This window comes from Pseudophryne corroboree, chromosome 9 (assembly GCF_028390025.1).
Source record: "Pseudophryne corroboree isolate aPseCor3 chromosome 9, aPseCor3.hap2, whole genome shotgun sequence".
Classification (NCBI taxonomy): Eukaryota; Metazoa; Chordata; class Amphibia; order Anura; family Myobatrachidae; genus Pseudophryne; species Pseudophryne corroboree.
In genome coordinates, this window is record NC_086452.1 from 362,852,695 (window position 1) to 362,876,454 (window position 23,760).

General features: G+C 46.3%; 1 protein-coding gene across 1 annotated transcript in view; it reads left to right on the top strand.

Annotated features, from left to right (window-relative positions):
• Positions 1–23,760, top strand: part of SGSM3 (small G protein signaling modulator 3) — a 154,701-nt gene that overhangs the window by 84,888 nt on the left and 46,053 nt on the right. Inside the window, exons 11-13 of the mRNA XM_063940730.1 lie at positions 563–617; positions 18,358–18,485; positions 23,524–23,679. Coding sequence (XP_063796800.1) covers positions 563–617; positions 18,358–18,485; positions 23,524–23,679 — 339 coding nt within the window. The remainder of the gene's footprint in view (positions 1–562; positions 618–18,357; positions 18,486–23,523; positions 23,680–23,760) is intronic.

A 23,760-nucleotide genomic window follows, 5' to 3' on the forward strand; every position in this document is an offset into this window, starting at 1 on the left:
CACGCTGGTCCTGCCAGGGGGGTGTAGTCCGAATCCTGACCGCCAGAATGCCTGCAGCGCCACTATAGCATTTGCCACTCCTGGGTGTCCACAATACCCATGGAGTGGGGATAGAACCTGTGGCGAATGCAGCGATTCACCAAGCCCACAGCGTTGCGAGTGCAGCGAGCCCACAAGCCCTCTGCCAGCATTCTGGTGGTCGGGATCCCGCCGTCTGTATTCTGACCGCCGGGATCCCATACCCAAACCTAGCCAGGAGCTGTGCCCAAACCACGTATGTCAGGCATGTCCAACCTGCGTCCCTCCAGCTGTTGTGAAACTACACATCCCAGCAAGCCCTAACACAGCTTTAGCATTCCCTGACAGCAAAACTGTGTCAGGGAATGCTGGGATATGTAGTTTCACAACAGCTGGAGGGCCGCAGTTTGGACATGCCTGACGTATGTGGTTAAGTTGCGTGAGATCCACCAATGAGAGCCTGCCAGATCACTGCACACATGGGCCTATAGCAGGCATATGCTATTTTAAAAATTGTCTTTATTATCCTATGTTCTCTTTGCAGATCATGCGAAGGCAGAATCAGCGCAGGAAGTCTGGGATCACGACACTTCTCTTTGGTAGGCATTGATTCTTTCATAACGGAAGCAATTCCGTGTGTCTACAAGCTGCAAGTTACATGTTGATACCATTTCCTATGGTGTGACAATATGATAATGTATGGCTACTGGGCCGTTGTGGGTTTTAACTATAGGAGTTTTAGATACAAATCATGTCTTGGCCCTGACTCCCAATATACTGGGGAGCAAAAAATATGTGAAACCAGATAAATGCAGCATTCATAAAAATAAAAAAAAATTACAGTGTGTGATTTGCACCAATTTACTTTCCCATTATACAGGAAAAATACTGTTTCTGCAGCAGGGTACACTGGGATTCCACAGGGAATTACATCGGGGTGTAGAGTTGGATCCTGTTCCTTGGCACCAACAGGCTAAAAGCTTTGACTGTTCCCAGGATGCACCGCCTCCTCTATAACTCCGCGCACGGGAGCTCAGTTTTAAAGTTGGTGACTAACAGGGGGGGGGGGGGGGGGGGCTGCGTTACGCAGCACTGAAGAAAAGAAGAATAAAGCTTTATTGAAGATACTTCATGGGCCGCAGCACTTTTTATGTCCAGGTGACATACTGTGCTGTGGCTCTATCACCTCCCCACTGCAGCACTGTATACTCCTGCGGCCTGGGTTCCGGGTACTTACAGCAGAGACGCACCGGTATTCTGGCACACCGCCACTGCACATCTCCAGGATCGCGTGGTTACATGACACGGGGAGGAGGTAAGAGGGTCCCCCAGGTGGGACCCGCTGGGCTAAATCGCGATCCTGCGTGGTCCTCAAGAGACTGACCGCGCGGCTGGGGTGGACACTGTACGACTCAGGGACTCCACTATATCCTCCAGGGCAGCCAGAGCGCAGGTCGGTTTTCTTGAAAAAACGTTTGATAAAGGCTCCGTGAGTACCGGTGGTGAAGTCCAGCATGAGGGGTTAATGCGCTGACGTGTAGCCCTTCCCCCTAGCTCCAGGCGCCATCTTCTGCAGGTGTTCCCACCATGGAGTTGCTTTCACTTTCTCCCTCACTCCCTGCAGAGATCTGGTGCCATTTCTATAGCAAGAGCAGCTCTAAATAGATTTGCTGGGCTGATGTCTCCTCTGTAAAGCCGCCTGTCACAGCGCCTTGCTTTTACAGTCACTTGAGTATTCTACATGTCGTTTAGACAGTGTTAGTAAAGAACAAGTGTAATTATAACAGAACAGGTGGTACAATTATTCTGTGATATACATCCAGTATTACTGTGTATTGTTATATCTCTCTGCATATTCATATCTATTGTCATATGTAATTTGCCTGTCCAGTGCAGTATTATCGTTGTGCACTTTATATCTGCATTGTGTTTGTGACTGAGTATGTGTTTTCATTTAGTGTATCACACACTTGCTATCACTATATTCTGTGCCCTGAGAGGATAAGTGTGTCAGGATCCACATTACATATATATATATATATATATATATATATATATAGCTACACAGTCGGTACAGCTCATTGTATTTTTCTCTAACGTCCTAGTGGATGCTGGGGACTCCGAAAGGACCATGGGGAATAGCGGCTCCGCAGGAGACTGGGCACAAAGTAAAAGCTTTTAGGATTAGCTGGTGTGCACTGGCTCCTCCCCCTATGACCCTCCTCCAAGCCTCAGTTAGATTTTGTACCCGAACGAGAAGGGTGCAATCTAGGTGGCTCTCCTGAGCTGCTTAGAGTAAAAGTTTAAATAGGTTTTTTATTTTCAGTGAGACCTGCTGGCAACAGGCTCACTGCATCGAGGGACTTTGGGGAGAGAAACGAACTCACCTGCGTGCAGAGTGGATTGGGTTTCTTAGGCTACTGGACATTAGCTCCAGAGGGACGATCACAGGCCCAGCCATGGATGGGTCCCGGAGCCGCGCCGCCGGCCCCCTTACAGATGCTGAAGCAAGAAGAGGTCCATAAATCGGCGGCAGAAGACTTTCCTGTCTTCATAAGGTAGCGCACAGCACTGCAGCTGTGCGCCATTGCTCTCAGCACACTTCACACTCCGGTCACTGAGGGTGCAGGACGCTGGGGGGGGGCGTCCTGGGAAGCAATGAATTTACCTTAGTTGGCGAAAAATACATCACATATAGCTCCTGGGCTATATGGATGTATTTAACCCCTGCCAGTTTTCCAGAAAAAAGCGGGAGAAGAGCCCGCCGTGAAGGGGGCGGGGCCTATCTCCTCAGCACACAGCGCCATTTTTCCCACACAGCTCCGCTGGTAGGAAGGCTCCCAGAATCTCCCCTGCATCCTGCAACTACAGAAACAGGGTAAAAAAGAGAGGGGGGCACTTATTTGGCAAAATAACAGATATAAGCAGCTATAAGGGATAGACACTTATTGTAAGGTTGTCCCTATACATATATAGCGCTCTGGTGTGTGCTGGCAAACTCTCCCTCTGTCTCCCCAAAGGGCTAAGTGGGTCCTGTCCTCTATCAGAGCATTCCCTGTGTGTGTGCTGGGTGTCGGTACGTGTGTGTCGACATGTATGAGGAGGAAAATGATGTGGAGGCGGAGCAATTGCCTATAATGGTGATGTCACCCCCTAGGGAGTCGACACCTGAATGGATGGCCGTAATTAAGGAATTACGTGACAGTGTCGGCACGTTACAGAAAACTGTTGACGACATGAGACAGCCGGCAGCTCAGTTAGTGCCTGTCCAGACGTCTCAAACACCGTCAGGGGCTATTAAACGCCCATTACCTCAGTGGGTCGACACGGACCCAGACACAAACACTGACTCCAGTGTCGACGGTGAAGAAACAAACGTATTTTCCAGTAGGGCCACACGTTACATGATCACGGCAATGAAGGAGGTTTTGCACATCTCTGATACTGCAAGTACCACAAAAAGGGGTATTATGTGGGGTGTGAAAAAACTACCCGTAGTTTTTCCTGAATCAGATGAATTGAATGAAGTGTGTGATGAAGCGTGGGTTACCCCCGACAGAAAACTGCTAATTTCTAAAAAATTATTGGCACTATATCCCTTCCCACCAGAGGTTAGGGCTCGTTGGGAAACACCCCCTAGGGTGGATAAGGCGCTCACACGCTTATCAAAACAAGTGGCGTTACCGTCTCCAGAAACGGCCGCCCTTAAGGAGCCAGCAGATAGGAGGCTGGAAAATATCCTTAAAAGTATATACACACATACTGGTGTTATACTGCGACCAGCAATCGCCTCAGCCTGGATGTGCAGTGCTGGGGTGGCTTGGTCGGATTCCCTGACTGAAAATATTGATACCCTGGACAGGGACAATATATTATTGACTATAGAGCATTTAAAGGATGCATTCCTATATATGCGAGATGCACAGAGAGACATTTGCACTCTGGCATCAAGAGTAAGTGCGATGTCCATTTCTGCCAGAAGAGGATTATGGACGCGACAGTGGTCAGGGGATGCGGATTCCAAACGGCATATGGAAGTATTGCCGTATAAAGGGGAGGAGTTATTTGGGGTCGGTCTATCGGACCTGGTGGCCACGGCAACGGCTGGGAAATCCACCTTTTTACCCCAAGTCACCTCGCAGCAGAAAAAGATACCGCCTTTTCAGGCTCAGTCCTTTCGTCCCCATAAGGGCAAGCGGGCAAAAGGCCACTCATATCTGCCCCGGGGCAGAGGAAGGGGAAAAAGACTACAACAGACAGCTTCTTCCCACGACCAGAAGCCCTCCCCCGCTTCTGCCAAGTCCTCAGCATGACGCTGGGGCCTTACAAGCGGACTCAGGCACGGTGGGGGCCCGTCTCAAGAATTTCAGCGCGCAGTGGGCTCACTCGCAAGTGGACCCCTGGATCCTGCAGGTAGTATCTCAGGGGTACAAATTGGAATTCGAGACGTCTCCCCCTCGCCGGTTCTTGAAGTCTGCTTTACCAACGTCTACCCCCGACAGGGAGGCGGTATTGGAAGCCATTCACAAGCTGTATTCCCAGCAAGTGATAATCAAGGTACCCCTCCTACAACAGGGAAAGGGGTATTACTCCACGCTGTTTGTGGTACCGAAGCCGGACGGCTCGGTGAGACCCATTTTAAATCTGAAAACCTTGAACACTTACATAAAAAGGTTCAAGTTCAAGATGGAGTCACTCAGAGCTGTGATAGCGAACCTGGAAGAAGGGGACTACATGGTGTCTCTGGACATCAAGGATGCTTACCTCCATGTCCCAATTTGCCCTTCTCACCAAGGGTACCTCAGGTTTGTGGTACAGAACTGTCACTATCAGTTTCAGACGCTGCCGTTTGGATTGTCCACGGCACCCCGGGTCTTTACCAAGGTAATGGCCGAAATGATGATTCTTCTTCGAAGAAAAGGCGTCTTAATTATCCCTTACTTGGACGATCTCCTGATAAGGGCACGGTCCAGAGAACAGTTAGAGGTCGGAGTAGCACTATCGCAAATAGTACTACGACAGCACGGATGGATTCTAAATATTCCAAAATCGCAGCTGATTCCGACGACACGTCTGCTGTTCCTAGGGATGATTCTGGACACAGTACAGAAAAAGGTGTTTCTCCCGGAAGAGAAAGCCAGGGAGTTATCCGACCTAGTCAGGAAACTCCTATTACCAGGCCAGGTGTCAGTGCATCAGTGCACAAGGGTCCGGGGAAAGATGGTGGCTTCTTACGAAGCGATTCCATTCGGCAGATTCCACGCAAGAACTTTCCAGTGGAACCTACTGGACAAATGGTCCGGGTCGCATTTTCAGATGCATCAGCGGATAACCCTGTCACCAAGGACAAGGGTATCCATCCTGTGGTGGTTGCAGAGTGCTCATCTTCTAGAGGGCCGCAGATTCGGCATTCAGGACTGGGTCCTGGTGACCACGGATGCCAGCCTGCGAGGCTGGGGAGCAGTCACACAGGGAAGGAATATCCAGGGCTTAGGGTCAAGCCTGGATACATCACTTCACATAAATATCCTGAAGCTAAGGGCCATTTACAATGCTCTAAGCTTAGCAAGACCTCTGCTTCAAGGTCAGCCGGTGTTGATCCAGTCGGACAACATCATGGCAGTCACCCACGTAAACAGACAGGCTGGCACAAGAAGCAGGAGGGCAATGGCAGAAGCTGCAGGGATTCTTCGCTGGGCGGAAAATCATGTGATAGCACTGTCAACAGTATTCATTCCGGGAGTGGACACTGGGAAGCAGACTTCCTCAGCACGACCTCCACCCGGGAGAGTGGGGACTTCACCCAGAAGTCGTCCACATGATTAAAAAACTCGACAGGTATTGCGCCAGGTCAAGAGACCCTCAGGCAATAGTTGTAGACGCTCTGGTAACACCATGGGTGTACCAGTCAGTGTATGTGTTCCCTCCTCTGCCTCTCATACCCAAGGTACTGAGATTGATAAGATGGAGAGGAGAAAGCACTATATTCGTGGCTCCGGATTGGCCAAGAAGGACTTGGTAACCGGAACTTCAAGAGATGCTCACGGAGGATCCGTGGCCTCTACCTCTAAGAAGGGACCTGCTCCAGCAAGGACCCTGTCTGTTCCAAGACTTACCGCGGCTGCGCTTGACGGCATGCCGGTTGAACACCGGATCCTGAAGGAAAAAAGGCATTCCGGATGAAGTCATCCATATCCTGATCTAAAGCCAGGAAGGATGTAACCGCAAAAACATTATCACCGCAATTGGCGAAAATATGTTGCGTAGTGCGAGGCCAGTAAGGCCCGACGGGGGAAATTCAACTGGGTCGATTCCTACATTTCCTGCAAACAGGAGTGTCTATGGGCCTTGAAATTGGGGTCCATTAAGGTTCAGATTTCGGCCCTGTCAATTTTCTTCCAAAAAAGAACTAGCTTCAGTCCCTGAAGTTTAGACGTTTGTAAAAGGGGTACTGCATATACAGCCTCCTTTTGTGCCTCCAGTGGCAATTTGGGATCTCAATGTAGTTTGGGTTCCAAAAGTCACATTGGTTTGAACCACTTAAATCTGTGGAGTTAAAATATCTCACATGGAAAGTGGTCATGCTGTTGGCCCTGGCCTGGGCCAGGTGCGTGTCAGAATTGGCGGCTTTATCCTGTAAAAGCCCTTATCTGATTTTCCATTCGGACAGGGCGGAATTGAGGACTCGTCCTCAGTTTCTCCCTAAGGTGGTTCCAGCGTTTTCACCTGAACCGACCTATTGTGGTGCCTGCGGCTACTAGGGACTTGGAGGAATCCAAGTTGCTGGATGTTGTCAGGGCCCTGAAAATATGTTTCCAGGACGGCTGGAGTCGGGAAATCTGACTCGCTGTTTATCCTGTATGCACCCAACAAGCTGGGTGCTCCTGCTTCTAAGCAGACTATTGCTCGTTGGATTTGTAGTACAATTCAGCTTGCACATTCTGTGGCAGGCCTGCCACAGCTAAAATCTGTAAAAGCCCGTTCCACAAGGAAAGTGGGCTCATCTTGGGCGGCTGCCCGAGGGGTCTCGGCTTTACAACTTTGCCGAGCAGCTACTTGGTCAGGGGCAAACACGTTTGCTAAATTCTACAAATTTGATACCCTGGCTGAGGAGGACCTGGAGTTCTCTCATTCGGTGCTGCAGAGTCATCCGCACTCTCCCGCCCGTTTGGGAGCTTTGGTATAATCCCCATGGTCCTTACGGAGTTCCCAGCATCCACTAGGACGTCAGAGAAAATAAGAATTTACTTACCGATAATTCTATTTCTCGTAGTCCGTAGTGGATGCTGGGCGCCCATCCCAAGTGCGGATTGTCTGCAATACTTGTACATAGTTATTGTTACAAAAATCGGGTTATTATTGTTGGGAGCCATCTTTTCAGAGGCTCCTCTGTTATCATACTGTTAACTGGGTTCAGATCACAAGTTATACGGTATGATTGGTGTGGCTGGTATGAGTCTTACCCGGGATTCAAAATCCTTCCTTATTGTGTACGCTCGTCCGGGCACAGTATCCTAACTGAGGCTTGGAGGAGGGTCATAGGGGGAGGAGCCAGTGCACACCAGTTAGTCCTAAAGCTTTCTTTAGATGTGCCCAGTCTCCTGCGGAGCCGCTATTCCCCATGGTCCTTACGGAGTTCCCAGCATCCACTACGGACTACGAGAAATAGAATTATCGGTAAGTAAATTCTTTATTTTCTCGTAGTCCGTAGAGGATGCTGGGGTCCACATTAGTACCATGGGGTATAGACGGGTCCACTAGGAGCCACTAGCACTTTAAGAGTTTGAGAGTGTGGGCTGGCTCCTCCATGCCCCTCCTACCAGACTCAGTCTTGAAACTGTCCCCGAGGAGACGGACAACTTCGAGAGAAGGATTTTACACAGATAGTGGCGAGATTCACACTAGCTCACACATACAAGCCAAGCTAACCTTGAAAACTCAGCAACGGCTGAACAAGATTTCTTAACCAAGTAACAAAACAGCACTTAACCAAAAACTAAGCAGTACTGAACTAAGTAACCACTGCAGGATCACGAAGCGCTGGGCGGGCGGAAAGCATCCACTACGGACTACGAGAAAAGGATTTACCGGTAGGTAATTAAAATCCTATTTTCTCTTACGTCCTAGAGGATGCTGGGGTCCACATTAGTACCATAGGGATGTACCAAAGCTCCCAGAACGGGAGGGAGAGCGCGGAAGCTCCTGCAGAACTGATTGACAAAACTTCAGGCCCTCAGAGGCCAAAGTATCGAACCTGTAAAACTTAGCAAACGTGTTCGACCCAGACCAAGTAGCCGCATAGCAAAGCTGTAAAGCCAAGACACCCCGGGCAGCCTTGACGGATCCCAACCTCTGACCCATATCCACACCTGCTTGCAGGAAGTGGAGAAACCGTCCCAGTTGAAACTCCACCGTAGAAAACTTCTTGGACTCACACCAAGATACATATTTTTTCACATACGATGGTAATGTTCAGACGTTACTCCTTCCCTAGCCTGTATGAGGGTAGGAATAACCGTGTTTGGAATGACCTTCCGGGCTAATATCTGGCATTCAACCTCCATGCTGTCAAACGTAGCTGTGGTAAGTCTTGATAAGCGAACGGCCCCTGCTGCAGCAGGTCCTCCCGAAGAGTAAGAGGCCTCGGCTCTTCCAGCAGTAGATCCAGAAGATCCACGTACCAAGCCCTTTTTGGCCAGTCTGGAGCAATGAGGATTGCCTTAACTCTTGTTGTCCTTATGAGTTTCAGAACTCTTGGAATGAGTAGGAGTGGAGGAAACACGTACACCGACTGGAACACCCATGGAGTCACTACAGCTTGCGGGTCCCTTGACCTGGAACAATACCTCCGAAGTTTCTTGTTGAGACGAGAGGCCATCATGTCTTTTTGAGGTACACCCCAAAGATCGTGTCTGCTGAGGAAGTCCGCTTCCCAGTTTTCTACTCTGCGGCCCTCCAGAAGGTGAGGCATTTGCAGCCACCAGAGGAGTGAAATCCTGGCTTTCGGCGACAGACATATCCTCTGTGTGTAGGTGAGAACCTGACCATTTGTCAAGGAGATCCAGTTGGAAGGACCGAGCATGAAACCTTCCGTACTGTAGAGCCTCGTCGGAGGCAACCATCTTCCCCAGAAGGCGAATGAACTGATGAACCGATACCCGGGTTGGCTTCAGGACATCCCGGACCATTGTTTGAATCACCAACGCTTTCTCCTCCGGTAGAAACACCCTCTGCACTTCCATGTCGAGGATCATCCCCAGAAAAGACCATCTCCTTGTCGGCTTCAAGTGTGACTTTGGAAGGTTCAGGAGCCAACCATGTTTCCTGAGCAGATGAGTCGTGAGCACAATGGACTGCAACAACGTCTCCCGGGATGATGCCTTTATCAGCATATCATCCAGATATGGGATATGGGATTATATTCACCCTCCTGTCTGCGGAGGAGAACTATCATCTCGGCCATCACCTTGGTGAACACCCTGGAAGTGATAGTGATTGGCTATCAGTGCCAATCTGAGATAAGCCTGGTGTGGCGGCCAAATCGGAATGTGGAGGTACGCATCCTTGATATCCAGGGATACCAGGAATTCTCCCTCCTCTAGACCTGAAATCACTGCTCTGAGAGACTCCATTTTGAATTTGAACACCCTCAGGTAAGGGTTCAACGATTTCAAGTTCAAAATTGGTCTGACCGAACCATCCGGTTTCGGTACCACGAAAAGGTTTGAATAATAAGCCTTGTTTTGCATATGAGGTGGAACTGGGACAATAACCTGTGACTTTTCCAATTTTAGGATGGCTTCCCGTAGGATTGCCCTGTCTGTCAGCAAAGCTGGCAAGCCTGATTTGAAGAATCGGTGAGGCAGGAGTTTTTGAAACTCCAGTCTGTACCCCATGGACACAATATCCTTTACCCAGGGATCCAGGCCGGACGACACCCAGACGTGTCTGAAACGTCTGAGTCTCGCACCCACCAGCCCCTCCTCCAGGCTGTGCGGTCCACCGTCATGCTGAGGATTTTGAGGAACCAGAAGCAGGTGCAGGCTTTTTGGATTTTGCATGACCACCTCTAAAGAAAGTGGTTTTTTAGCCTTAGCTGTCCGAAAAGACTGCGACACAGCTGAAGAAAATGGTTTCTTCGTGGAAGGTGTAGCAGAGGGAAGGAAAGGTGACTTACCCGCGGTTGCCGTGGAAATCCACGCATTAAACGCTTCCCCAAAAAGAGCATGGCCTCTGTAGGGTGGGTTCTTCACACTTCTCCTGGATTCCACGTCTGCAGACCATTGGCGTAGCCAGAGTCCCCTGTGAGCTGAGATCGACATGGAAGATATCCGTGCAGTCAGCGTACCCAGGTCCTTCATGAATTCTACCATGAACCCCACAGAATCCTGTATGTTACGTAGAAACCATTCAATGTCACTTCTATCCATTTTATCCAAATCCTCTAGTAATGTGCCTGACCACTTTACTATGGCTTTAGAAATCCATGCACAGGCAATAATGGGCCTTAACGCCACTTCTGAAGCAGTGTAAATGGATTTGAGCGTAATGTCAATCTTATCAGCCGGTTCTTTTAACGCAGTAGATCCAGGGACAGATAAAAACCACCTTTTTAGACTGTCTGGTGACAGATGCGTCAACTATGGGTGGGTGTTCCCATTTTTTCCTATCCTTCTCGGGGAAGGGAAAAGCAACCAGAACCCTTTTTGGGATCTGGAATTTTTTCTCCGGGTTTTCCTAGGATTTTTCAAATGCAGCGTTTAATTCTTTTGACGCAGGGAAGGTTAGCGAAGCTTACTTATTGTCAGTGAAGTAAGCCTCCTCAACCGGCTCAGGTGGCGTCTCATTAATGTTTAACACATCTCTAATGGCCTCAATCATGAGCTGCCCCCCTTTGCAAGGGATGCCGCCCCCCTCAGCACATTCCCATCACCGTCTGCATTATCAGAATCGGTATCCATGTCATCTTGCATAATTTGGGCAAGTGCACTTTTCTGTGGTAACATGCTGGGGGATTTTGCAGGAATAGGAACAGAGCATGACCAAACTGCCATAGACTTCAACACCTGAGTTTCAGTCTCAGTATTAGCTACCCTAGTAGATATCTGAGAGATCATTCCTTTGATAGAAGTTAACCACTCAGACTCAACAATAGGTATCTGAGACATAGCATTACAATCCCTTGTACATGGAATGGATCCCTCCTGAGAGGAAACATCTTCTGCAGCATATGACACAGAGTCCCTAGACATGGCTATGAGAGATATTAAACACGCACGCACGGAAATGTCAGCCACAGTTTCCCCCCAAGTATGCCACAGAGATTGGAGCCAACTCACACACAGCGCTTTCTGAGGTAGAACTAATAAAACTACCAGCGCTATGTGTGTACCTTAATAGATTACACAGACTTTACACAGCCTCCCCCCCTTCTACAACCCCCTGGTACCGCACAGAATAGCTGGAGTTGCTTGAAGGGATAGCTCTCCCTGTCAGTGTCTGTGTACAGGAACTGCAGGCAGGAAAATGACGCTGAACGCTCCTGGGTCCGCTCTGAGGAGAAGCTCCGCCCCCGAACATGGCGCTGCTTCCAGCTCTTCATTTTATTATACTGGCCTGAGGATGTCTGCTGGCAGTGATCCGGGGACCTTGACAGGCTTGCTGGCCAGTGTAGGGTATAGGCACTGGCTCAGGGCAATCCTCACAGCGCCGCACTATGTACTGCTGAGCCCCGGAACGCAGTTAGTACTGCGCTCCCTACCCTGTTGCCGCCATCTTCACACTGGCTCCCCGCTTGCCATCGAAGCCTTCTGGCTCTGTAAGGGAATGGCGGCATGCTGCAGGAGTGAGCGGTCGCCTGGAGCGGCTAACGATCAGCACCCTCAGGAGCTCAGTGTCCTGTCAGCGGAGATAGTGGCTCAGACCCCTCAGTGCCGACACTACTCCCCCCCCCCCCCCCCCCCCCCTTAGTCCCACGAAGCAGGGAGGCTGTGCCTAACTAACTCTTAGAAAAAAATTAAAACTAAATAAGCTCTAGGAGCTCCCCTAGATGTGACTGGCTCCTCCAGGCACATTTTTTGAACTGAGTCTGGTAGGAGGGGCATAGAGGGAGGAGCCAGCCCACACACTCAAACTCTTAAAGTGCCAGTGGCTCCTAGTGGACCAGTCTATACCCCATGGTACTAATGTGGACCCCAGCATCCTCTGGGACGTAAGAGAAATTACTTTTTTCATATTTTCCTTATATTTCACACTATTCTGATGACATTGGTGGCAAGATTGAGAAAGAATGGGGTCCAAAATGTGACCTTTTTTGAATGACATCCGGGATATACTGCTAATTACAAAATAATTTAGGTAATCTTACAAGAGCCTGGCTGGATTATGAACAGGACAGAGTCCTCTCTACAAAGTACTGTAGCTCTGTCTGAGGTGAGACGTGTCAAGATACAGTCCCTGGTGCATCAGCTACAGATTCCATCATTGTACAACAGTAAGGAGAGGGCTTCAGCTACAAATTAATGAAACTGTTGTATGACAAGCAGGTTATCAAGAACTACTATTAGGTCTCTTACCTGTTGGCAGTATCTAAAACTAGATGCCACTCTTTAGACACGGAATGCAATGATTGCACTTATTTGCTATAGTGCATCTTTTACCAGAAAATAACGACGAGGGCTAAAGAAAATAAGAAAGAACAGGATGTTCTCCCACTAGCCAGCACGCTGTCCTCAGATGCCAATCCTAATGCACATAACTTGTGCTGGGCATTGAATCAACAGAGGAAGAGATGAAGTACTATATGCTCTACAGTCCTCACTTATGCTCCATAGGAGCATCCATTGTGGGCTCCTGCTGTAGTATGGCTTATCGGCAGATGAAGGATACCCGGCCAAGTGTCAGGATGTTTGCTCTGAAGAAATGAAACCTGGAGGCCTTGCAGAGCTGGGACGTGGAGTCTGCCACCTGCAGGGATGACTATGTAGTGGTGTGGGGAAGAGTGTAAATAGTCGTTTCACAAATTATGTTTGTCTTTGTGGCTGAAGCGGAACAGTTGATGTCCATTGTGCCAGCAGGATTGGGTGGTGCAGAGAATAGCTGCTACTGATCACCACTGCATCCCATGCAGACTGCTATCCTTGCTCAGGGGCGTAAGCTTGTGATTTGTCTCTGGAACAGAAGCCTGTCTGGCTTAGCTGCTTGTGTTTATATTCTCTGATGTATGTGACTGAGAGTCATTAGAGGTCCACGTGAGTGATCATAAGGGTGATTCTGCAGAAAGTGAACATAAAGTCCCATGCATCACACGCTTTCAAATTTTATTTCCTGTTTAACTGGTCTGTTAAGAAATTGTTATATGAAAACTTCATTGCTTAGTAGCAATGCCTTACCCTATAACTTAAGACTCACTAAAATCTTGATATTTTGGAGAAGTATGTCGTTTGAATTTGTGTAGCTGTCCCATTCATCACGGACAATCGCCCATAGCATGTGCTTGATGATGGGTAAAGCGACTGTAGTGTTCACATAATATGCCCAAGTAGTTACTTAAGGAGGAGTATAAGTAAAAAAGGAGTAAAAATAAATACAAATAATGTCCTTGTGTATCTACATGCAGATGCAGACTTTTTTGGGGGGATATAGAATAAAGTTAGATGTGGAATAGAAACAGAACCTGATATCGCTGCAGTAACTATAAGTGTTTGTGGGAAGAGGACATTAGATGCCGCATAAAATTCTTGTGTTTGATGGGTATCATAAGGGGCACATGGGGAGGATCTGATGGTCATATGAGGTGGTCGGGGAGGATATGTGGGGATCTGATGGGCATTTAAGAGGTATGTGAGGGTATATATAGAGAGATAATGAGAACCTTTTTTTGTTGTTGTTAAATGATAACCCGCATAATTGTGAACTTGAATTGCCAGGGAGGCACCAGAAGCAGGGCTGTGATGGTGGAATAGCAAAGTTGGTAGTTTTATCAGAAAGAAATATAAAGTAGCGTTGAGTTCTCCATGCAGTGGAAAGATTGTCAAAGTCAGGTTCTTCCAGGGCAATGGTCTCTGCATCAGGATGTCTTTCATATACTGACAGATTTAGGTTTCCTTAAGTAGACATTATGGAAACAAACCAAAATGTTAAATTCTTCTGCTGGCAAAAAAGTTCCAGGGACAGGAAGAGTGGTTGCATGATCAGTCCCATGCACTTTTCAGCTAGCGGCTATGTGTTTCTCCTCTCATTCCTTCTCCTAAGGAAGACCAGCTTTCCAAGTGAAAAACTGAAGAGCTGCTGAATGCAAAAGCTCAAGTAGAGCTGATAGGGCCAGAATAAGGTCCTACGATGCTATCTGAGGATGAAATGGTGGTTGAACACGCACCACACCCTGGAAAAGAATAGGACCTCTGGAAGAAGGGCCAAACGCAGCTGAAAATAAATTGAAAGGGTAAATTGTGTACTTGCACAGAACGAATCCTTAGACCGGCCTCCAAAGCCCCCTAAGGAAGGCCAAGAATCGAGAGGCGAAACATAAATGATGAAACTTTCTCTGTTTACACCACATCTTGGCTGTCCTTGCTGCAGCACTCTTTGTGCCTCTGTGATGATTTACAAACGCCACCGCCCGGGCATTGTTTGACTGAATATATACTGGCCGGCTGGCCAGGATGGACTGGGCTTCCAAGAGAGCTTGAGTAAAATGATCGGGCAAACTGTCTCCAACGGTAACCAAAGACTCTTGAGCAAAAGAAATAGTGTTAACGGCACCCCATCCTAGGAGACGTGTATAATGATGACCCACTCGAGTGACCAAGAATCATCCCTGAAGGAGATGATCGGAAATCAGCTACCAACGGAGAGATTGACAAGTGCTGTCAAAGAGAACCAGAGACTAAGACGAGAGAGATGCTGAACATCTTGGTCAACTGTGGAGAATTTCCCCCAGAAATTTCTGTGAGTGGAACCTGGCGTATTGAACGGTTTGGAAGGTGGAAAACCATTATGCCTAACGCCTGCATGTACAGCAAGATTGATGGACGAGGAACTGCCATGACAAAGTTTTGCCAGTGTCATGCTGTGGACTTTGTCAGGAAAACCCATTGGAGAGATGTGTCGAAGACCACCCCGAAAGAATGAAGGTGTTGACAAGGCATTAGGCATGATTTCTCAGCCTGCAGGATCCAGCTGTGATCCTGAAGCACTGGAGCCATGCGATCTAGGTTACATTGTAACCGCAAAGGTGAGTTGGCTTTCACCAGCAGATCGTCCAGATAAGGCATGCTTGTGATACTTTCCTTGTGCAGTAAGCTCGACATCACCAACATGATATTGGTGAAACCACGCAGAAACATTGCTATTCTAAATGGTAGGGTCTGGAATTGGTAGTAATCGAATCTGACTGCAAAATGGAGGAGAACAGGATGCCCAAAACGGAATGTGAATATACACGTCTCGAACGTCCAGCGAGGCCAAAAATTTGTTGGCCCCTGTGTGGATCACTGACCGCAAAGATTTCAGGCAAAAACTATTTACCCACAACCTTGTGTTCAAGGTGCGGAAATACGAAAATGGACAGAATAAGCTGTTTGGCTTACGAACAAGGAACAGGTCAGAGCAAAACCGCAGTTTCCATTCCAACAGAGGAACTGGAGCTCTGATGTCATTCAAAAGGAGAGAACTGATAGCCTGGTACATTGCCATCCTCTTCATCCTCTTCACACAACTGCCGCGGTGGTGGACCCCCAAGGCCCATGATGCAACCCCTGGAAATGATGTGCAGCACCCAGGTGTCTGAGGATCACTTCACCCATCAGTCTCTGAACTGCGGCAACCATCCCCCTAATCAGTCTGGGTCGTGGGAGACCCCTTCCAGCGCTAGAATTGTGCGGAGCCTAAACCCTCGAGCGCTGATTGGCACCAGAAAATCTGCCCTCAGAAGCCAAACTCCCCTGAAAAGTAAGGAACATTTTGAGCGCGATTCCAAAGTCCAAGCAAGAAGCTAAAGGGCTCTTTCAGCTAAGACCCGCCATAGGTGAAAACCCCAGAAACGACCTGAGCAACATCTCACTGCCTTATACACATATTCAGCTGCACTGTGAAGCTGTTCTGTTAATATCAGAGGTAAATCCCTAGATGTATCGCCATGAGAGACCTCTGTGAGTTTGTTTGCCCAATGCTTCATAGCTCGAGACACTTATGCCAGGGCTAACAAAGGTCAGATAAGGACCCCAGAGCCCATAAAAATGGACGTAAGACAATCTTCCAATGTCATAACTTTGTGATTCTTAAAGCTCTGAGCTCTAAACAAGAAGAGCCATGTGTTTAGCTAATCGGGCTACTGCCGTGCAAAACTTGGGAGGCAGTTCCCATTTGAATACATGATCCACTGGAACCAACCAACCACTTCTGATTTGAGAATCCCCATTCAACCAGTCCACAGAGAGTGGCTCACATTGCAGTGATGTCTTCCAAGCCATGACTCAAGGGAGACTCCAGGCCTTACCTTCTGGGATGAGTCTCCGCAAGCTCACCAGTTTTCTCTTCTGTATCTGAAGTTTGTAACGGAGCCCTGGAAGGAGGAAGATGCACATGTGGCATGTGCATCTTTGGATTCTCGAAAATGCATTTTTAAATAAGAGGAAACCTTCCGAAACCCTGATGCCACATGCCATGTGTGGAGGAAACATAGAGTTGCAGCGCTTGGAACCACAAAACAAGGAAACAGGCGCAGCAGATGGCCTAACCCAGGCCTGGCCAACCTGTGGCTCTCCAGCTGTTATGAAACTACAAATCCCAGCATGCTCTGCCACAGTTTTGTTATTAGGGAATGCGAAAACTGTGGCAAAGCATTCTGGGGTAGTTTCACAACAGCTGGAGATCCACAGGTTGGCCAGACTTGGCCTAACCTGATCCAACTGCTAAAGCGCTACAAGCTTTTCTGAGTCAGGGACCGACCCAGTTGGGCAACACTTGCCAACACCAGCTACATAAGGGCAGATACAGAGGCCCCTGATGAATGCGTGACACTAGACCTTGCATGACAGTCTGTGTGTAACAACCCAGAGTCCACGTGTCTACACAGTACTGTAATATAACACTGCACGTACATGAAATACAAAGCTATAGTGGCGCTTTGTGCCTTGACAGCTTTGGCGTTTTACGTCATAGTCCCCGCGTTGCCTCTCTACATATAGCAGACGTAGACGGAGCAATTCCTCAAATACAGAAAGTAAAAAACTCAGGCCACTGAGTAACAATAATAACAAAATACACAATATACAGATACTTAGCCATCCTGGAGAAAACCAACATCTGTAGAGGTGCAGCAAGGCGATTTCAGCCGCCAGGACAGCCTCCATTTTGGTTTAGTCTTCTACTTAGCAAATACCTATTGTGCCATTGCAGCAGCCTTGTAGGGAAAGCCAGGACCAGCAGGGTTCCCCCCTCTCCCCACTCTGTGGCTGCAGCCTACATGCTGCAAGTGCTACTCCCACCATTCTGAAGAAAGCACTTGCTCTGAAAACGAGCAACCTGTGTGGTGCGCACAGTCCATGTGAGGAAGCTGCCCACAGAAAACCCAGTAACTGTAATGTCAGCGCCGGCGGCTGTGCATGCCCCAGCAGAGCAACACTTGAAGTGGTCCGTCTGGCACCATCTAGAAGCCAGAACACTTGAATTCCTGAATTCCACCCATAGAGGTGATGAGCAGCATTATGTATGAAGTAAGATTTTGCAAGGGTAAAAAAACAGAAGCGACTATGGGTGGTATTCAATGATCTATCACAGCCATTCTCCTTTCTAAAATGATCCCTGATATCGCGCCCATAGTAATCAGGTTTAGCTGATTGGATGCCTCGCTACCTCATGGGTAGTGAGCTGAAATGATGCCACGCCCACAAAGGGCAGAAACAGAACAACAGGTGTGGAAGGGGGTGAAAAGAATTGAATACCACCCTACATGTCTTTTCTGGGGCACACTTTTGGAGCAATATTTTATTGTATAGGATAATTCATTTTCCTTGAAATACTGCAAGGCAGCCCAGATTTCACACCCATGTTGTTTGAGATTACTTATCAGAGACGGCTTGGGGAGTTAGTGAAAGACATGGGAAGAGGATTAACTGCATCATATACTGTCTGGGGGCATTTTACCTACGGTATCACTGTCTAGCTTATGAGAGAAGCTACTCATTGGAGTGTTTTCATGGACTGGAATTACCGTTAAATATGATTTGCTGCATTTTACCAAGTTGATAGCAGATTTTAGATTGGTTTGATGTGACATGAAATCAGTGATCCTGTTTGGATTAATGCTGAATACGCTATATTGTTTCTCCAACACAGGCGATGATGACTTTGAGGCCCTAAAAGCCAAGAACATCAAGCAGACAGCACTGGTAGCAGATCTGCGGGAGGCCATTCTGCAAGTTGCGCGACATTTCCAATGCACAGAACCCAAAAACTGCAACATTGTGAGTCTTGCTGTAATACAGGTTTTCCTATGACACAGGGAGATAGGTCTCTCACGCAGTCTCTCACTCACTACCTCTGAGAGACACTGCAATATTGTCCTGGACGACTGATCTGGCAGTCTCCCCGGTAGCCATATGATCATGAGTGCACAAAAGCCATATGTCAAATGCACAAAACACCAAATTTGTAGACATTACAAATGTAATGCTGCAAGTGGCTTTATCAAGGGAACAGCCAAGGCTGCATTTCTTGGAAATATAAAATAACATGAATTAAAATATTGCAATAAATTACCTTCTACAGTAAGGACTTTGTTGATAGTAATTAAGTGCAAGAACAACTATTAAGAGTTTACACAACTTAAGTTTGGTTCAGGCCTTGATTGGTCAACTTAAGCAGAGGGATGGGACTGATCTGATGCAGGACATTTCAGTATAAGGAGTTTCAGTATAACCATTGGCTTATATCATTATTAAGGGATGTAGTCAAAAGGTTGACAAAGGTTAACAGTGTCGGTATTCAAAATCACAATGTTGGCAGCTATGATGTCAACATTATTAAAACGTTGACAGGCAACTTGTTGACATTCTTAAAATGGTGACAGGTGAAATGTCGATAATGTCAGAATAGTAGGGGTGGGGGTATTCAGGGCTAGGCAGCATAGGGTAGAAATACCTAAACATTGCAGCATCAGAGCTCTGACCCAGAAGTAACGGTCATATAACCGCCGGGACGCCAATAAAAGTGGAGTTGTCACTTGACCACATTCTAACGTGTCGACATTTCATCATGGTCTACATGAATGTCGACATTTAGTAATGTCCAGAAGAGGTTTTAATTGTTCTTCAAATATTAATTCTTATTAACATTAACTCTCCCCCTCCAATTTTCCTTAACCTCCTATCCAACGTTGGCTCTTTGCTGCTTAATAACCAATTCACAGGCCTGGAGATTGGCACCTCCAGGGAATTGGCACCATAGAAACTGCATGTGTACAGAGCTATCACATGGTTGTTATGCAGAGGATAGCCTAAGGCCTAGGCTCTGTCCTCTGCTCTTAAATATCACAGGTATCACTAGATGCGATGACGGGTAAGTATGGGGACACAGTTCTTGAATTATAACAATTTCTAAAAAGTATAAGGTTGGGTGAAAATTTGTTAGGGTTTTTTTTTAAGTGATTTCTTATATTATTTTGAACATTAAACAATTACAAAAAGCAAAACAGAAACATCATCATCCTGTACGAATACATGTTAGAAATAGAGCATGGTAATGCAATTGTCTAAGCAGAAAATATGCATCACAAGTGAGTACAGTCACTTAAATATAATTTGTCCTACAAATGGGGCGAGTATAAAATGTAGCTATGACATTAACAATGTGAAAGGCATTAAAAACTGGTTAGCGCAACTGCATACATTACCCCTTCACGGTGTTTCACGCACAAAGTCTACAAGTCAGACAACAAAGCAGCACCCCTACCCAATCCAGATTGGCACCATCAATCCCATTTGTCAAGAGAAACTTTGTCATAGAATTGCTTGATTTAAACAGGTGCCTTTCATGCCTGGTTACATCACATATAGGGAGATATTCATTTGTTTGAAAAGTCAGTGGGGTGTCTGTTTTTTCCTATCTAATAGACAGGAAAAAACAGACACCCCACTGACTTTTCAAACCTTTGAATTCCCTCATGGAGTCTTCTTCATATGTTTTAACAGTACAGCAAGGAAGTCTACTTGTGGTATCTCTGAGGACCAATTCTGGATACAACTTTTCCATAAAACCTCTGCTGTTGCAGGGAGCAAGTAGGAATACAGATATCTTGTCTTATAATACAAGGCATTAGATACATTAAATAAGAACTGGAAAATATCAGCATCCGTCTCCCTTAGAATGGGAGGTGGTGAGGATTGTGTATAGTGGCAAATTTGCAAAAACATTTTTTTTTAAATCACTGTTAGAAGAAATTTAGATTTCAGATCTAGAAGTACTGTAACTGACCCCCAGGATCAAATATATCTTTAATAGCAGCAATGCCCCTCATCCTCCAGGCCAGGTACGTAGCATTTTCTGATCCAGGAATGAACATAGGATTGCCCAGAACGTACTGTACGGACATATAGTTTGAAGTCTATGAAGTGTTCCATTTATTTGAAACCATTCTAAGTAGACATCAAAAAACAAAATATTATTTTGTACTCGTGGTGGAAGATGTGCTCTAGGGGTATGCAGGAGAGCAGACAAAGCGTAAGGATAAACCGTTTCCTCTTCCAAGGCGTTATAGGTAGACGCCTCACTTCCCATTAACCAATCAAGTTCATACCGAAAAATACTGCATCGGTGAATGCAGCGATATGTGGTGCCAACAGTCCAACCTCGGATTTCTAGATTGAAAAAAGAACTCGGCTGCGCAATGAAATTGGAAGCATGAACAAAAACTGACGTATGCTGAGATAAATTATAAAGAAAATGTAATATGACAATAAAATACATTTCATACAATAAAACATATAGTCTGGACTTAAACCTTATAAGGAAAATAGTAAAATACCCTGTACTGGATATCAGATAAAACAAGCACTTGTGGTGTGAGCAGTAACAATATGCAACATTTGTATCCAACAAGTAGAAACAGTCTCGTATCCTGGATATGAATGAATTGTTAGAATGTGGAGTAATTCATAAGTTTTAAACTGGTAACTGCAATCCCATGAATGTATTAATTGAGCTCCTTTATGTAGAAATGCTCCGATGTCAGATAAAGTAAAAATTACCTCTCCCGTGGGCTGGTTTCTAACCGAGCGTCCTCGGTTAGATTATCCTGTGTTGCCCACCACGTAGCTGTCACTGGGAGGGAGAGTGCAAAGCTTGCACCGGGTGGAGTCCTACACGGAGATGCTGCTGGAGGTATAAAGAAGCCACTATGGAGACTGAGTTGCCAATGCTGCTCGGTAGGCCTCAATGTCAGCTGCGGCGTGCAGAGAATAATATGCCACTGCAGGGGCTGCAAGGCCAATATCGGTCTCTTAGTATAGATGAAAGTGCTTGTCATGCAAAATGCTTGTTAGGCAGAGTGTAGAAGTCCAGTTTGTAAAAAAAGAATTGAGGAGTCCTAACCGGTTTCGTCACGCTCCACGTGACTTTCTCAAGGATACAAATGTTGCATATTGTTAATGCTCACACCACAAGTGCTTGTTATATCTGATATCCAGTACAGGGTATTTTAATGTTTTCCTTATAAGGTTTAAGTCCAGACTATATGTTTTATTGTATGAAATTAATTTTATTGTCATATTAAATTTTCTTTATAATTTATCTCGGCATACGTCCGTTTTTGTTCATGTTTCCAATTTCATTGCGCAGCTGAGTTCTTTTTTCAATCTAGTTTCCTTTAATTAGGCAAATACACAGTGCCTACACAGCAGCGCATTGAAATTGGGGAATTTTTTTATATAGAACAATTTATTACGTGGCGCTTTCAGCAGTTTTTGTTTGTTTTAGTCCAACCTCAGATTTCCCCAGATACAGCTTAACTCTGGAACTCTGGATGTACGTGGCTTCCCACCCCTCCATAGAAACTTAAACATAGGCAATAATCTTACTGGTAACATTTGAATAGGGTAGGCCAGTTTAGGAGATAGAACAGGTTTCAGCAAAGCAGCTCTACCCATGAGCGATAACGGAAGATGTCTCCAATAACCCAGTTATTTCAGCTATCACAGGAGTGAAATTAACAGTATACAACTTACTGTAGAATCATCAGCTGCAATACAAATTCCGAGATATTTAAGCTTCTGTTGAGCCATCCGGAACGGATCTAAACATTGTATAGAGGAAGATTGAGACGAGGACCCCGGGGTATGTAGGTTAACCTCATTCCAGGTAAAAGAGCCGAATTTCGATAGCAGTGCCAATATAACAGGGATGGAATTTGGGAGGTCCGACACAAGCTGAAGCATGTCGTCTGCAAATAAACACAACATTTAACATTACCTTCCCTATAGGCACACCTCTAAATCCCTCATGTTAGCGAAGAGCTATCACAAGAGGCTCCAGGGCCAGTGCAAACAATAACTGAAAAAGAGGTCACCCCTGTCATGTACCTTTTCTGAACCTCAAAAGGGGTAGATAGATGAACATTGGTGGAAACCTGAGTAAGTGGGTTTTGAAGTACAGCAACAAAATCCCCCGGAAATCCAAATCTCCTTAACAATTTAAATAAATGTTCCCAAGTGACCAAGTCAAAAGCCTTCTCTGCATCCATCGAAATGATAGCATGAGACCGAGAGCCTGCACAGCAGCCAACACTTTACAAATGTTAACCACCTAATGCCTACCCAGAATGTACCCAGTTGGAAACAATATTGGGTGAAATAAGCTTCTGCTATTCAGACAAGATTTTGGTTACCATTTTGTAATCAACATCCAACAGTTATATTTGACGATATGACACATGATCTTTCAGGTCATGATTTGGCTTGGGTAACACTTTGATAACTGCAGAGTTAAACTATAAAGGTAGTCTTTGTTCCTTCAAAATAAAGTATAAAATGTCTCACAAAGTGTCACTCACACTAGAGTATTTTATAAAACTCTCTCCTGTTAGGCCATCTGGCTCCGGGGCCTTAAGAGGTTTCAGTCCTGTGATAGTCTTAACTATTTCTTCCTTGGTAATAGGGATAAGCAAGGCTTGTTCCTCAGAAATACGAGGCGTGGAAATGCTTGCCCAAAAGACAGCTTTTTAGGACTCATTTACAGGACCTTTTTGAGTATAGAGAAGAGTAGAAATCTCAAATTTCAAGTATATCTTTACCTTTATAACTCCAACTTTTTCAAGGTAGTAACCACTGTGGAGGGGGGGGCGCATACTTCTCACTAAATTAGATAAGACCTGATTTATTCTCGTGTTTATAAAACTGGACATTAGTAGAAAAGGTAACACATTCCAGCACCCCCTCAAAGTCCTTGCTTGTATATAATCTGCTCTATTGCCACAAACAACTTTTTTTAAACCATCCGTTCTCATCCCAGGACCTGACTCCTGATTACACCATGGAGAGCCATCAGAGAGACCATGAGAATTATGTGTCTTGTTCACGAAGCAGACGCCGCAGGGCAAAGGCTCTCCTAGACTTTGAGCGTCATGATGACGATGAGCTTGGCTTTCGCAAGAATGACATCATCACGGTATGACCAACTGGGAGATAAGTAACAACAAGAAGAGAAGTGATCTTAACTCATATTATAGAGTGATTAATAAATGTATTT